General features: G+C 40.6%; 1 protein-coding gene across 5 annotated transcripts in view; it reads right to left on the bottom strand.

Annotated features, from left to right (window-relative positions):
• Nucleotides 1-753: 753 nt before the first annotated feature.
• ZFX (zinc finger protein X-linked) overlaps nucleotides 754-17,446 on the bottom strand; it is a 55,564-nt gene continuing 38,871 nt past the window's right edge. For 4 of the 5 annotated variants that reach the window (XM_043570993.1, XM_043570992.1, XM_043570995.1 and 1 more), the window contains 5 exons: nucleotides 7,254-7,403; nucleotides 6,891-7,034; nucleotides 6,370-6,519; nucleotides 5,695-5,835; nucleotides 754-4,850 (listed from right to left, as the gene is read on the bottom strand). In XM_043570993.1, coding sequence (XP_043426928.1) covers nucleotides 3,667-4,850; nucleotides 5,695-5,835; nucleotides 6,370-6,519; nucleotides 6,891-7,034; nucleotides 7,254-7,403 — 1,769 coding nt within the window. In that variant the 3' untranslated portion in view covers nucleotides 754-3,666. The remainder of the gene's footprint in view (nucleotides 4,851-5,694; nucleotides 5,836-6,369; nucleotides 6,520-6,890; nucleotides 7,035-7,253; nucleotides 7,404-17,446) is intronic. The other variant, XM_043570996.1, reaches the window with a different exon arrangement.

The raw sequence follows: 17,446 nt of genomic DNA, 5'->3' as shown, positions 1-17,446 counted from the left end.
GTCTCTAAAAAGAAAGATGGCTTGCGACGCCTGGGTGGCTGTCGGTCGGTTAAGCGTCCGACTACAGGTCAGGTCACGATCTCACGGCTCATGGGCTCTGTGCTGACAACTTGGAGCCTGCAGCCCGCTTCGGATTCTGTGTCTCCTCTCTCTGCTCCTCCCCTGCTCATGCTCTGTCTCTCTCTCAAAAATAAACATTAAAAAAATTAAAATAAATAAAAGAAAAAATAAAAATCAAGGACAGCTCAAATCCATCTGTTACTCTCTTTGAACTCCTGGTAGCTTTTACCTAACATCTGATTTTCACATGACAGTGGCCGTTCTCTAGTACCTTAGCGTCTACTAACTAAAGCACTCCAAACTTGGCACAAAGGTGTCACTGGAGAGCAGGGCTTCTCTGCTGTGGAGGTGAGGACAACACCCAGGGATTAAATGTGCTGTGGGTTGATGCTGCAATGAACTTTAAGTGCTCTCAAAAACAACTTTATGCAGGGCAAATTCACGTCAGGGGAACCGGAGAATGCTAATAAAACAAATCCCTTATGAAGATAAAAGAAAAAAAAAAAAAAGAACTTCAAGGACATGCTCATCAAAGGACTCACCAATCACCTCTTAAGTTCTCTGCTATATGACTTGCAAATTCGCAGGGCTCAACTAGTATGAGTATTTGCACTGAGTCACAAAATTCAAAGCAATCAAGCATTTTGCATTCCACTGTTACGTAGAAGGAATTAAGAAATGGGGAAATGAAAATAATCCACTGCTTTTGATGTTTATTAGGTTTACAAAAACTGTACATTTTTTTCCTTAAGAAAAAGCATTAACTTAGTACTGGTATCAAATAGACTAAACATCCATTAACAGGAAAATATTCTGATTTTTATTTTTGCACGTTATTCTCAAGTACACAATTACAATAATGTCACACATCCCTATATGATTTTCTTTTTATGTATTTTACTTTTTTTACAAAGTGTACAGAGGGAGGGACATACAATATTTAATAGGATATTTCTACAGAACAATAACTTATATTATGTCCTTGTAAAAATCTGTACCTCTTTAAAACATTTAACTGAAACATCCATTTTTTTTAGCTTTGCTAATCAAAATTGTTTTAAGAATTAAAACTAGGTTGTAACTAATGTCAGTACATAACAGTGACTACAAGTTCATTTTCTCTTTATACAGACAAATACATCTTATCATATTCACTTGACCAAACCCTTAAATACCTTTTAAAGGTTTCAATATTGTGCTTTAAAAAGAAAATAGCTGTGTATGATTCCAGACTATGTAAGAGAAATATAAAGTGTGTACAGTGTTGTGTTCTTTATCTTTCAGTTTATTTAAAAAAATATAGTTAAATGACCAATTCTTTATATTTTCTGTACTAATTTTACAGCATGTTTTAAAGTTAATAACTTTCCACTTTCACTTAAGTGTTTTCTTTTACATGACTTCTGGGAAAAAGAAATTAAGGGAGATTTTAAAGGTTCTCACAAAAAAACAGACAGAGCTTTCAAGAATAGTACTGCAGGGCAATGAATCACACAATTGTAAGTTACGCTTAAAAAAAAAAAAAAAAAAAAAAAAAAGAATGTTTATGGGGCCAAGAGAGCACAGGAGCTCCCGCTGGGATAGGCCCATGCCTTGGCTTTAACTGGCATTCAGGCTGGAGTTCATACCAGCCTAAAGCACTTGATTTCCAAGTGGATGAAATCAATCTAGCACTTCAGAGGCTTGCCAAACACCAAATATTTAGATTTCTAACCCTATAAATAGAATTCTTGAATACAAGTATCAATGGCAAAGAGAAAGATGAAAGGTTAAACCCGAACAGCACAAAGGGGAAGGAGCACCATCATGAAGTGGCAAGGCAGCTATCAGGTGGGAAGAAAAGTCCTTACTAAATCTCCTACAACGTGCCGGATACTCACATGCTGACATCCCATATAAAGGACCCCAAAAACTGTTCTCCATTTTCCAAGACCCATCTTCGCATGATCCAATTCTAAGTAACTGACTTCAGTGTATGCGTTTCTGAACTGATTCAGAACTGTTTAAAAAATACCAACTCTCAAAGAAAAACAAAACCGTGAAAGACTTGGGGATGTTCCAAATAAGGCCTCAGATTTTCCTCATGCACTTAAATACACCTTTATCTTCTAACCAAAGCCAATTTGGGTGTTCAGGTTTTTAAAGTTTGCTAACTGTAACTAAGACATAACAGAGCAGGCTGGACCTGCCAAGCGGAAGTCATCATTAGCACCCAATCTCTGGGACACGGAGCTGTGGCTTCCTTAATCCCCCTTCACTGGGTGACAGACACAGAGTTCCCTCAAGAGTTTCTCTGAGAGAACGGAGGGAGTTCTGTCTGGATGCTCATTAGCTTTTCAGAAAAATATAAAGGCATGGAGCTGAAGTTGTATGAAAACATTCTATCTAGAAACATCGTAACGTCTATTTTTCAATTACCAAAGATATTTAAAAGAAAATACCTTTAACTCTTTAAAAATACTAGTGTCCTTATTTTCCTTCTAATTCTTCACCTGAGTAGTCTCTCTGAAGAGCATGATTTACAAAATGCTCTTTCATGCATCCCTGCATCTTTCGTGTTATTGTAAATTTAATACTTTTCATTATAGATCTTAAACAACTACTACTGGGGTTGTGTGTATAAATATGTAAAATAAGCAATACACACAGATACATGTTCTCTATATATGTGCATATATATAATTCAGGGTACATTTACATATATAAAGTCGCAAAAGATCCTACGAGCCACGAATTACCTCAAGGAGATTCCAAAATGCAGTCCTCGATAATCTCATTTGTAACACACAACCATTCCGAGACAAAGCAGCACAGACGGAATAATCAAAATACAACATGACCAAGCAAAATTTGTCAAGGAAGTTTTCTAGAAGTCTGCTATGCTGACAAAAGATGTAAATACACCAAAGAAAGCCCCCCCCACCCCCCCTCCCTGCAAAAAGTACAGCTTGTCTGCTCAACGAAATGAAAAGTAAAGACGAACCCAGCCACTGTTCTTTCCTCAGCGATGCCCGGGTGGCAAAAGCTCAAATGGAAACTTTCACTGTCATGTGGTCTGAGAAGAGCAAGCAAGACAAGTCAAGGACTTCCATGTTAGGATAATTAGACCTGACTGTAAAATCTCCCGTTTATGTTAGTAGATGTCTCTGACAATTTTATTGTGAGAAATTCATGGGGAAAAAAAAAAAAAATGAGTCAACACGAATACTTTCAGAGTTACCAATCTAAAGTTACCTTAACTTTAAGTTAAATGGTCTTAGAAGAGTACCATCAAGGTAAGCAAGGTAAATATTTAAATAAATATAAAACTTGTAAGATAGAAAAATCCAGTATAGCATCAAGGATTACTTTATTAAAAGCAACTTATTTGTTGCTGCTTTCCCCCATTTATTAAACAAACTGAATAGAATTCAGAACACACTATTCAACAAAATGTAAAAAAAAAAAAAAAAAAAAAAAAAACAACAAAACTCTCAACTAGAAGCAATTCTATTTGTACACAGCATAAATCAATATACAGTATTGTATGTGAACGAGACTGACTGGCTTTAAAATGAGATTTCTGCTTCAAGGCCAACATCTCCATAAATGTCTGTAGAAGGACTATCAGGGCAGGCCAACCTCCTTATGATGTCGCATTATGTGCTGGTTCTTTTCTGAAGGTCGTCGGAACCCCTTCTTGCAGTACTCACAACGGTGAGGATAGTCTTTCGTATGAATGGAGATAACGTGCCGTTTAAAGCCCGAGGCGTCTGTAGTGCTATACTCACAGTACTCACACTGGTACACTTTCCTGCCACTGTGTGTCTTCATATGCTTTTTAAGCTCGTTCTGTTGCCTAAATCCCTTTCTACATCTCTTACACCGAAACGGAAGATCTTTTGTGTGAACTGAGAGAATATGGCGACTTAGAACAAACGGATCTGCAATCTTAAAGTCACAATGTCTACACTGGTGCATTTTTTTACCCTTGTGGGCAGCCACGTGTTTCTTGAGTTCAGAAGGCCTGTGAAAGCCTTTATCACACATGTCACACTTGTGGGGGTAGTCCTTCGTATGGACTGAAATTATGTGTCGTTTCAAGTCGCTCGAGTTCGAACTCTTGTGGTCACAGTGCAAACACTGGTGTGTTTTGCTTTCTTGGTGGATAAGAGCATGTTGCTGCACCTCTTTGGTATCTGAGAAAGTCAGAAGACAGATGTCACACTTGAATGGCATCTCTTTACTATGCTTAGTTTTTACATGCGTTTTCAAGTTAGAAGAGTCTGCAGACCTATACTCGCAGTACTGGCACTGGTAGGGCTTCTCCCCAGTATGGATTCGCATGTGCTTCTTGAGCTCTGACGGGTGACGAAAACCTTTACCGCACTCCACACAAATATGAGGAAAGTTCTTGCTGTGGACCGCCAAAAGGTGGCGATTCAATAAACCTTGTTCAGCTGTCTCGTATTCACAGAATTTACACTTGTGCATTTTGTTGGCTCCTTTCTCCTTATGCACCATTTTGTGAGTAAACAAAGCCCCAGCGTGAGAGAAATGCTTCCCACACTCATCGCATTCGATGGCCTTCTCGGCCTTGCTGGTCAGCTTGTGGCTCTCCAGGTGGTTGTGTAAACTTATCTTCTTGTTGGTAGTGTAATCACAGTCAGTACAGCGGTACTTCTTCTTGGTAAGGTGTTCGGGATGGTTTTTCATGTGCCTTTTCAAAAAACCTCTGGACTTAAATTTTTTCCCACAAATCATGCAGGGATAGACAGTCAAGGGATGTCCATCAGGGCCAATAATTATTGCTAAGAAAGGAAAAGAAAGGAACATGAGTGATCAAACCAAGTTCTGTTTTGGTTTCTTCAAGCATTCAAAGTGTGCGTTCTGAACATCATTAAGCAAGTGTTCCTACGTTAAGCTATTTGCTACTTAACATTACTTCTGCCAGTTTTCAATGTAAGAGAGAGAGCAACCTGGTCATAAAGAGAACCCTGGTCTGAAAACTTCATTCAGGCTGACTGTACCAACCTCAGTCCCTCCAGTTTGAAAAATCAATCAATAAATATGTGACTCCTACCAACTAACGATTGAAGCTATATCACTCGGTAGAAAATTATTTTGAAAAATAAAGTGTCGTAATCACAATTCCTGCTTTGCCGATTCCAAAAAACGTAATTTTGTGTCAACTTACAGTAGAGCTTAAACCCACCTATGAGAAATTTCATATGCAAATTGCCATACACAAATAGACAGGAATAGGTCACATGAACTCGAGTACCCGTCCTCCTGCTCTATAAAGTATGCCTACTTTATGCTACCAGAATCAGATTCTTTGTAGTCATTGAGTTTTTAAAAGAGTTAATGCCTGCGACATATTTGAGGGATTTCTTCTCATTTCCACATAAAAATCACCCACGTTTTGAATTTTTTTCCCATCCGTGTTCGATCCATTCCTTGTGTCTTTTTATCCCAGGAAATCATTCATGAATATCACTGAATTCTTAAAATTATATTTTCAAATTCAGTACACAGAAGCTACAATGTGGTCTAGCAGCTAGATTGCCATCACAACACCTCCGTGGACACACGCTAGGGTTTCATCTGAGAGCTCGCAAAGCACGCTGCGCTGTGGAACTCATGTGCCCTCACCTGTTTGGTACTGCCTGGAATCAGGTCTTCTCCTTTTCTTTGGTTTTTGTTTAGCCAGTCTGCCGAGCCCAGCAGACTCATCTATGTGCAAGAGGGCACTTGCAGTGCCATTCCGGGTTTCAATTCCATCAGAATTATTACCTAACAATGCGCATTAAAAAACAAAATTATACAGTATTATAAATTATAAAAAATTAGGGATTCTTTATTAACTATAACAATGAAAAGTAAGCCATGATACTCATGAATGACAGAGAGTCCCCATTCTAGGTAATGGGTTGTATGACCACGTTCATTATAGTGAGACGGTAGGAAATGCCTAGCTTCCAGATCTAAAAAACACAGGTCAGCATTGTGCCCCATGGACTCCCCTGTCGTCTCCCCAAATTGCAAAGTCACGGGCCAGATACAATCAAGAGGAAAAGTTTCGGCTGGAAAGCCTGTGCACTTCTTGCAGTACTCCCTTCTATGTAATAAACACATGAGGGAAATTCCTGTTAGAAATAAAGACAAAAAGTAGACTTTATAATCTTCCTCTACTTGTGTTCAAATCAAATAACCCTTACAGGGCACTGGTATTTCGTATTTCGGAACCCTAGGACAACAGGCACCGTTTCCAGGCATGGAGTCATGTTCACGAGCCAACGGCGTCCAAGGAGCTGCTGAGCGACTTACCGTAAGCTGCCGCCCACGCTATTGGCATGAAAGTCTTGATTTCGTTGTCGTCCATCTGCTGCTCGTGCACGGCAGCGGCCGCCGCGGCAGCAGCGTCCTCCTCTCCCACGATCACCTCCATATAAACTTCATCAGCGATTTCAGCAACATCTGAATAGGAAGTGATATAAACCTTTGTGACCGTGTTTACAGAGATGGCAGGGGAGACGTCTGTACTCAGATTCGGTGAAGAGGCAGGTAGAAAGGCCCAAACGTTACACACCTAGAACACAGCTTCCACACAGTCGTGAGCAGTCGACAGATACTTGCTGAATGAACCCTCCTCCATTCCTTGGCTTTCACCCTAACCCGTTTTTAAAGCAACATTCGAAGCGTACGTAGTCGCGGATACTGCCCCTGGGATACGGCAGCATAATAATCTGTACAGTAACGCTACTCGTTTCCTTCAAATTCTGACCAGATTTAAAGAGGGCGCTACAGAAACATAAAATTTTTCTCCCACAAAAAGGGCACCTACTTACTTAAATCTTCGTCTTCTTGCTGAGAGTCGTTGACAGTCATATAAACCATCTTTTCCCTTGGCACACGAATACTGCTATTCTGATCAAGTAATTCAACTCCGTGGTCATTCTCAGGTTCACTCTCCACAATGTCTACGGTGCCACCTATCAGGGAAGACGACAGCTCCAAGAATTTATCTGAAAACTTCATTTCCATCCGGGTGACTTACTACATTTTACAGACTTTTCTCCCCCTACATGGAAATCCTTGCTTAACAGTTATCTTCCGAATAGGTTTCAAAGGTTCTCAATCCAGACCACCCAAAAGTCATCGGGTTGAAGCGGCTGACCAGGATGCAGGTTATGCTGAAACTTTCCTCTTACCTAAGTCATCCTCTCCAGGGTCGGCTTTAAAAATGTACACCTTGATGACTTCAGGGCAAGTGCCATCCACTTTACAAGGATCGATTTCCGACTCTGCATCCATGGTCATTCCAGAGGAACCATCGTGTTCTATTTTGCCAGCATCATCCACTGAAAACGCAGGGAATGCATTACAAATAACAATAGCAGATACTTAAATTAAAACGTTACCGTTTTTAAAAGTCTTTTCTACGAATACAATCTCTAACATGAGTCATATGAAACTGGATAATTTTCCCTAGACAAGTAGACACGCAGGCACGGTGGGCCTTGTGCAACCAGGCAGAGGAGCTCAGAGACTTGACAGTGGTAGGCCAGAGGTTTCTCAATCGGGTCAGATGTCAGTATCTCTTAGGGAACTTAAAAACACGGGCCCCAGCCCAGCGGCACTACAGAATCAGAATCTAGGGGTGAAGCCAGGTATGTGGGCAGATTTAGAGATTCTGATCAGAGACTTTTAAGCAGAGCAGCGACAAGGGCACAGCACCATTTTTGCTACACCGTGCTGGCCTTTAGAAAAGTGGATGCAAAGGGATCAAGACAAAGCAAGGATACCACTTGTGAGTCTATAGCAATAAGGCAGGCAAAGGATGACGAGGCCTCGAATCAGGACAGAAGCAGATGGGGAAGAGGGCTGGACATGAGCCCCGTCTCAGGACTGAAACGGCAGGACTTAAGACCCAAAACTGAACATGACAGAGGAGCCAAGGATAACTATGGGGTTTCTGGTTTAGGTGACTGAGTGACTGGAGGAGGAAACGTCAAGAAGGACCTCTCTTCCTGCATGATTAATTAATTTAAGGTCCGAGAGGTAACATCCCTAAAAGCTCTCAGAGCTGGTGCCTGCCCCTATCCTTTTAGATTCCCAGCACCCTTTGCTTGTTTCTCGCAGAGTATGCAGTTCACTGTATTCACTATCAGGGATCTTCCCCCATCCCTCCGACTGACAGAGCAGAACCTGCCATTTCATTATTCAGTCTTTCAGGACCGAGTCTGGTGATGGTGGATGCTCAGAATACTGATGAACCAATGATTCAGTCGACGAGATGTGTGAGGTCAGTTGCTGAATATTGGGAGTCTGAAAGGCTCAAGGCTGACACAGATTTGGAGCCACCAAGTCCATGTCAACTAGCCCTGAGATCACACGCCGAGGACCTGCAGCGTGAGCGGAGAGGGCCAAGGATATCCTGAGGAACATCACGGTTTAAGGGAGGGACCAGAAGAGTTCACAAAGGAATCCGAGAAGGGAAAGCCGGAGAGGTTGGTGGAAGATCACAAAGGAAGCTAGCGAGTTATAAATTCCAAGAAGCCTAGTGAGGCCCATGGCAATAACGCAGCATGCGCACGACTGAAGGAGGAAGGTCTGTAGTGACCACAGCAACCTGGAAGTCACTCCTGCTCCTGGTGAAAAACAGTGTGGTGAAGGCTAGATGGGGTCAGATTAAAGTGGAAGGTGTGCATTTCTTCAAGAAGTCTCATTCTAAAATGGAGAACAAAGGGGCACTAACTAGAATGGGTTGCAGGGTCAAGGACTTTTCTGTTTAATTAATAAAAATACCCAAGCATATTCAGTCTGTGGGAGCAAGTACAACAAGAAGCTGAAGCCAGAGGACATGGTAAAACTTCTGGATCAAGATCTTAGAGGAAAAAGGGAAGATGAAACTGGAGGCAAAGATGAAGAAATTTCCCTTAGACTGGGAGAGCAATATGTTATCCTCTTGAAACTCGAGGTGGTAAACATGGATGCAAACGGTACGTTTGGGGGAAGGTACGTTAAGAGGGAAGGTTGTAGTGTCGGAAGCTGGAGGAGTTCAAGGCTGATGGCTCCAACTGTGGATATGAAACTGCAGGCAAGGGCTGCAGTTATCAGTGAGAAGATGGCAGACTGGGTGAAGAGCTTCATAAGTTTGAGAAAATGAGCTGATCCGGGACAAGCTTCACGATATGAAGGTTCAAAGAGATCAGCTGGTTAAGCTCTTTGTGGTTTAAAAAAATAAAGAGGGGCACCTGGGTGCCTCAGTCGGTTAAACATCTGACTCTTGATTTTGGCTCAGGTCATGATCTCACCGTCCTGAGATGGAACCCTGAGCAGGGCTCTGCACTGGGCATGGGGCCTGCTTAGGATCCTCTCTCTCTGCCCACCACTCTCTAAAAACAAAAACAAAAACAAAAAACAGCAACAAAAAAACCCCCAAAACCAAAACCACAAAAACAAAGGTTCCCTGAACTCTGCACATAACTACCTGAATTCCAGTATCTTGACTAAGCTTTATAAAAATGGTTTGTAGGGAGAAAGATTTGGCATTAAGTCCTTATTTCTGGCCTGATATGTATTTACCCTTTTGCAAAGCTAAATATTTTTATGACATACCCAGCTGACTGAGCCAAGGCTATTTTCTTAAAGGGAGCTTTGGAATTTCAAACTGAGGTAGCATTAGAAGGATGAAGATCTCACCAAACTCATAGGAGAGTCCTGAGTAAATCTGTTACATCATCAGAGAAATCATCTCTGAACCCTTTGATGCTGTTAACGAAGCTTGCCCTTCGTGTGTCAAAACTGATTTTAACAGGTACTGGAAAATCAAATGTCCTTGTGTTTACAAAAAACAAGGTCAGGCTAGCTGTTTTGTACAGGTTAATTTGTTGGTATTCACAAGATAAGATGTTTGATGACTGAGAAATCTAATCATTTTGGAACTTGCAAAATGCCATGTATTTAATTTACCTATAATCCGGAGTAAAAGACCTTTCTGTTTGCTTTCATAAATGTGTGGGAAAACACATTTGAAATATACAGGCTCACCTGAGCCAAGCAAAGCTATTCTATTATCAAACAAAAGCAGAATTCACCTTCAGATTTTCACCTTGAGAATCTATCCCACTAACTGAACTTAGGAAATTATTCTGAATATGAAATATTACAGAAGTGATTTGTTTAAAAAAAAAAAAAAAAGGCCCACGTCGATGGTTCTGTTAACTACTCAAACTTTCCCTGTGATTTTAGAGCTACCATTAAAAATGCATTTCTAAAACCAGACAAAGGTGCCTTTGATAAAACTGAGTCATCATACGTATGATTTCTGCCTAAGTGCCTTCTTCTAATGTGGTAATGAAGGACTAGAGCTTTGGTACTAGGCCAAAAGAGAAGAGCATAATTTCTGGAAATTAAGACTACTTCTAATAATAACTACCAATGGCATGACATTTTGCTATTTCCTCATCATTTGTATGTACTGTTATTTTGATTCTTACCTTTTCCAGAGACAGAAAAAAAGACCCGGAGATGGCATGTGACTTGCCCAAAGTCAGTGAACTAATGAGTGAGGGATGAGAGAAGAGGCACCTATCTTTAGAACCCAGACCTTCATTTTCATCTTCTGATTCTTTTAAGACATGTATGTTTACTGTATAAAATTTAGAATTACAACAAAACGAAACGCCAATAGTCCCACCAACCAGTTCCCATCACTATGTTAGTAAATTTTCTTGGCAGTTTTTCTAGTTTTGTTAAAGCAAAATTGGCATCACAGTTTCCTCAAGCCTTACATAAGAATAATCTTTACAGCTCATCCGACATTTTAAACTTCAAAACTGAGAAACATGTGACAATCTCATTAGTAACAACAAAACTATAGCAAAATGTAGGCAGTATTTTATACTGCTTCAAAGGAGCGTCAGTAAAATCTTTCAGAGACCGAAAATCGAGGATGTTTATGCGCAATGTTAATAAACAGTATGGTGTCTAAAAACACAGTTCGTTAAGATTTCAGAAACCCAGTACTTTCTGGAAAAGAAAAATTACTGGGGTGGGCGGGGGCGTACACTACTTCAAGTCAACTGTTAAACGAATGTTGATCTAATTAAAAAAAATCCCCCAAACTAAACTGATAAACAATCTACATAGTAAGGAAGGATGGTGATTGTGACGGAGAATGGGAACATTTATGGACCCTGGACCTCATGGCGAGCATGATGATAAGCCCTTAAAATGTCCCATTTACTCCTCACAAAAACCTTACGAAATAGGTAATATTGCTTTGTCATTCTCACCTAAGTTTCTAGACAAATTTCATTACAATATTTGCCAAAATAGAAAAATTTGTGATACTGGATTGCAGCGGAATTGCATTTTGTACAAATGAACACAAGAAAAAAAGATCTCTTCACCATTTGATCTCTCTCTTCCTACGTTTCCTACCAAAACCCCCTAGACACAGCCCTTAGTCAGCTTCCCTAAAATGAAGATCCAGTCCCCTTACTCTCTAGCCTACAATGGTACCCCATTTCCTACCAAATAAATTACAAACTGCACAGTCTAGCCACTGACCTCTGAGCAAAGCAGAGTGCCTTCTGCCTTCAGTCTCATCTCCCCCAGGAGCCCCGAGACAACCTCAAGTGCCCTGAACTTAGACAATACGTTATTTTTCTATTTCCATTCCTTTATGCTTCTTGTTCTTTGCTATATATATAATTTCTTGTAGAAATTATACAGCTTACTATTTAAGAAAAGTATTTTTAAAATACAAAAGGAAATAGGGGCATCTAGCTGGCTCAGTTGGAAGAGCATGTGACTCTTGATCTTGGGGTTCTGAGTTCAAGCCTCACACTGGGTGTAGAGATTACTTAAAAATACAACCTGAAGGGGCGCCTGGGTGGCGCAGTCGGTTAAGCGTCCGACTTCAGCCAGGTCACGATCTCGCGGTCCGGGAGTTCGAGCCCCGCGTCAGGCTCTGGGCTGATGGCTCAGAGCCTGGAGGCTGTTTCCGATTCTGTGTCTCCCTCTCTCTCTGCCCCTCCCCCGTTCATGCTCTGTCTCTTTCTGTCCCAAAAATAAATAAACGTTGAAAAAAAAATTTTTTTTTAAAAAAATACAACCTTAAAAGGAAATAAAAATGTGACCAAATCCCACCACCTAGTGGGGCACCTGGGTGGATCACGTCAGTTAAGTGCCCTACTCTTGATCTCAGCTCAGGTCTTCATCTCAGGGTAGTAAGGTTGGGCTCTGCGCTGGGTGTGGAGCCTACTTAAAAAAAAAAAAAAATCCTACCACCTAGAATTATCAATTTACAGATCATTCTTTAGACATTTCCCTATGCATATTTATAAATAAAAGGAAAAGCGAACGGATATTTTAATGAAAATTGGATACTGTAATATGCCCTTTTTTATTAAATTTTGGAGACAGCGTGCACACGACCAAGTGGAGGAGAGGGGCAGAGGGGGGTGGAGGGGTGAGGGAGAGGGGGGGAGGGGGAGGGGGAGGGGGAGAGAGGGAGAGGGAGAGAGAGAGAGAGAGAGAGAGAGAGAGAGAGAGAGAATATCCCAAGCAGGCTCCATGCTCAGAGCAGACCCCCACATGGGACTCAATCTCACGACCCTGGGATCATGACCCCAGTCGAAATCAAGAGTCGGAGGTTCAAGGGACTGAGCCACCCAGGCGCCCTTTTAACATGGCATTTTTAAATAAAAATTATTACAATTTACTTGAAATCAACACCAAGACAAATCTAATTCCACGGTCTATCCATTCCCTCGCTCTCCCATCCCTTGCCCTACCCCTTCCTTTCATTTCATCATAGTGGCTTGGCAGAACCACAATCTAGCCTAATTGCAATTTTCCTCTACGCCTCTCCACCAGCACCTATGCAGCTAAATCTGACCGGAAACACACATGCACTCTCCCATGCATGCACGCATGCTGGTTTCACTTTAAATTCATGACCCTGAACCTGAAGCAAACCTCTCCTGCTACCTTCCCTCCTGTTTTCTAAGTCTGTCTCCTCAAATCTCTAATTTCACCTCCCCATTCTTGCTCTCAGTTGATCTTCTTACTTCACTGAGAACTGAAACAACTGGAAGATCCACTAACAGATCTACCCACCTACCCGGAACTAAACCCGGCATGTTCCCATAGACAACTCACCTGTATTCCTAGCTAAAGCCTGCCCCCCTCTCCCCCACACCTTCTGCTGGATCACTTTCATCAGCATATAAACAAACTATTCTTTGTCCCCCTTTAAAGCAAAAACTCTGGATCCCATTTCTCCAATTCTTGTTATTCCATATCCTCTAAACTCACTTCAGTCGGGACCATGACTTGACCAGAAGTGTTCATCAAGGTCACCCGTTCTCTGCATTCATTTGACTCTACTTCACTTTCCTCACTTGGCTTCTAGGACACAAGCTCTCTGGTTTCCTCCTCCTTCACTGGCCATACCTCCTCAATCCTTTTCAGGGGCTTCCTCTTGGCCTCTTAATGTCGTAAACCTCAGGACTCAGTCTTGGGTCTTGGTTTATTTACAATCACTCCTTTGGCAATGTCACTGTTTTATAGCTTAAGTTTCACCTATATGCCAACAACTCCCAATTTTGCATCTCCACTCTAGTCCTATCTCCCAAACTCAGATTTGTACGTGTCAAGTCTCTGCTCAAATGTCACCTTCTTAGCAAACCCTGGCCACATTTGCAACCCCAAATCCTCCTTATACTCTTTTCTTCTCCCAACAAGGTATCACTTATACCATATCACTTATTTATGTCAGTGTACCTCTGCTAGAATATAATCTCCAGGAGGGGAAGGCACGGACATCTGTTTTGTTCACTGATGTATCCCAAGTGCCTACAATACAGTCTGACATACAGTACAGATACAACATTCATTTCTTAAATATATGAATGCTGATCTTCGAGTAAATGTTTTGTCATTATACGAGTTCTTAACCTTCTAAAGATAATATACTACAAAAACATTTAGAGTCATATTTTGCTTATAATACATGAATCAATTTTAAAGCCAGTATCTGCTGTCATCCTACTATGAAAGATGTGGAAATTAACACACTGACATACCTCCACTTCCCAAATATTTTATAGTTTGGTACTAAGTGAATGCCAGTACTCACTACCAATCCTTTTATCAGTTTTTCCATTCTACGGTTCTAGTGACTGACCCTTCAGTTTGCTAGATTCATTACCAAATAGGGTGGGCTGTCAAGAAGGGCTAATGGATACTACAGTTCCTGAGTTCTTGAATACATGAAAATGTCAGTCCGTGGCCTTTACTTGAAGAACAAATTGGCTGGCTATAAAATTCTTAAGTTACATGGGGCGCCTGTGTGGCGCAGTCGGTTAAGCGTCCGACTTCAGCCAGGTCACGATCTTGCGGTCCGGGAGTTCAAGCCCCGCGTCGGGCTCTGGGCTGATGGCTCAGAGCCTGGAGGCTGTTTCCGATTCTGTGTCTCCCTCTCTCTCTGCCCCTCCCCCGTTCATGCTCTGTCTCTCTCTGTCCCAAAAATAAATAAACATTGAAAAAAAAAATTAAAAAAAAAAATTCTTAAGTTACATTTTCTCAGAACTTTGTAGAGTTCTTCCACTGTCGTCACACACTGAGTACTTCTGTGTGGATGTCATTATACTCTTTATCCTTAAAGTTCACTAAACGTCACTACTGATTATGACTTGCTAGTTTTATCATTCTGTTAATTTCTTGAAACAAGAAAGATCTGATCTTTATTTTAGGAAAATTCGCTAAAAGATTCTAATCTTTATGTTAGGAAAATTTCTTCCATTGTAAATATTTTTGTATTTCACTGGTTGTTCCCTTCTTTCAGAATTTCACTGGTGTTTGGCTCCTTTACCTGTCTCCCGTATCTAGCCATCTTCTCCACATTTTTGTATCCTTTTTTTCCTTAACCATTTCATTATTGTGATTTCCTAAAGCTGGGTCCTCTGCCCATGCTTATTTACTGAGATATATTTATTCTTATAGTTGCTTCTATGGTGGCTTTTATCTTGATCATATTTTTATTTTTCTCTTTAACTTCTTTCTGATTAGTTTACTTTCTATCTGCCTCATACTGTCTTGTAATATATTCTTTGAACTTCTGCATCACTTCTTTGACTTTTAAAAAAGAGAACATGTTTTTTGCAATTTCATTGAGCCTATACAGACCAGTGCTAACCAATAAAACGTTCTGCGATGATGGAAATGTTCTACATCTATATGTGCACTAGCCACATGTGATTATTGAGCACTTGAAATGTGGTTGGTGCAACTTAGGAACTATATACTTAATTTTATTTAATTTTCACTTAATTAAACTTAATGAGCCACATGTGGCTAATGACTACCATATTGGAACACACAGGTTCAGACAGATGTTGGGATATACACTTTCTGTGTTTGAAATTTCAGAGATTCTTCTTGCAATATATTAAATAGAAGTATTTCAGAGAGCTGAAGAACATGAATCTTTAGATTCAAAGGGCTCACCATGCATGAAAACATAATGCATGAAAAAGACCTACACCAAACTAAGCACAACTGTATGGTATTTCATATCAGTAGGGATAAAGAGAAGGTCTTTAAAGCTTTCAGAAGAAAAAGAAACACCTACAAAAGAATGAGAGTCAAAATGGCATCAGGCTCCTAAACTGTAACACTGGATGCTAGGTGACAGTGAAACATGGCATCACATGTTCTCGGGGAAAATTCTTTTTAACCTAGAAGTCTGTACCTAACCAAATGATCAATCAAATATAAGGTAGAATAAAACTTTTTTTAGTATACAATCTATACTCCTTAAGAAGTTATTTCAATATGTGGTCTATTACAATAAGGGAGTAAGTCAAGAACAAAGGTGGCATGGGGATCCAGAAAACAGTGGATTAATCTCAGGAAATGTGAAGGACATTTTCAGAAAAATGTCTGCATGACATTAAGCCTAGAAAGCAACTACTTCAGAATGGAGCTGAGCGAGAAAAAGCTTTGAGAGGAAAATCACTGGGAGAAGGAAGACTCAAAGAAAAAAAACCTAAGAGGATGGAGAAGTAGGTCAAACTTAAGGATATATTTCTTAGAAGGCACAAACAATTCAGAAGGAAATCCCATGCTAGAGGACAGAATCAGTCTCTAAGACAGTCTAATTAAGTTTGAAACCTATAAACCTATGGACCAGTACCCACAGGGAAGACAAGGATTCAGTCACAAAATCCCAGCCTTCCAGAACTAGAAGCTACCTGTAAATCTTGGAACAGGTTAATGTGAAAGAAAAATAAAGACAATTTCACTTCCTAAATAATTTACTTCAAGGGACAGACAGTCTGAATACACAAATCTTTTCCCAAGTTTTAACAGGATCCCCAGGCGTGAATGTTAGGATTAACATCAAGGAGGGAGATCGGGCCTTTTAAGAAGAGCTGCAGTCAGTATTGCTGTGGAAGAAAGAAGGAATTTGGTTCTCTGAATCAAAAGCCTGTTCTAACTTACTCTGACAAGTCCAACAGTCTTACTACTTAATCACTTCAATTGTTAAACCTCTAAACCCAAAATCCAATCAAAAGAAAAAATTACAGAATAAAAGCTTGATACTATTCAACGAGTCCTAAGACTGCCTGTGTGGGCGGGTAGCTACTTAATTGGTAAAGATATCACAGATGGGCAGTTCCTCTTAAGAGGATACTTGAGCTCATAAGCAACTGTTAGGTCCCAGACACTGTGGTGAGTGGTGTCCCTCTCTTTTATCATGAGATCAATCACAACAGCCTGATGACAGGTGTTTTGTCCACCTTACGGACGGGAAACCAGAGCCCCTAAAAAACTAAGTAACTTGCAGGAAGCATTCTGCTGAGTAAGCAAATGTTCTTGTAGGTAAATACACTTAGAAGTTCACTTTTGGACCTCCCTTTCTTAGCTTCCTCCTCAGGAACCCTTTCTGGGGTTAAAATCCCATCTTATTTTTGTTACATAGCCTATAAAAGATTTCAGAGAATTAGTTATAATCTGATCTCCTTTTTAATTCTTGAAACTTTCCTGGACAGGTTCAAAGGTTTAATGAAATTAGCCTTAATCTGTAGAAAGGGAATTAAAGGATCAGAGCCATTCAAGTGCCAGTCTTAAGTCACAGTGATCTCTAGCATGGTGTTGGAGATAGAACTAATGGAAAATATTTGCCAAAGTGCACTACTAAAATGGCACTAACTAAACCTAGTTAACCAAGAACTGGCTTCTTAATTCCATAAATTCAGGGAGAAAAGAAAGGAATGACTATTACAATCCCACCCTGTGCCTGCCTTTGCCCAGGAATTCCCTGATGGGACAACAGGAAGGTCTTAAGTAAAGCCAGTCCTGAGTGAGTCCTGCCAGCCTGGTTGAT

Source organism: Prionailurus bengalensis, chromosome X (genome assembly GCF_016509475.1).
Source record: "Prionailurus bengalensis isolate Pbe53 chromosome X, Fcat_Pben_1.1_paternal_pri, whole genome shotgun sequence".
In the NCBI taxonomy this organism is placed as follows: Eukaryota; Metazoa; Chordata; class Mammalia; order Carnivora; family Felidae; genus Prionailurus; species Prionailurus bengalensis.
This window is presented reverse-complemented; position numbering and strand designations above follow the sequence as displayed.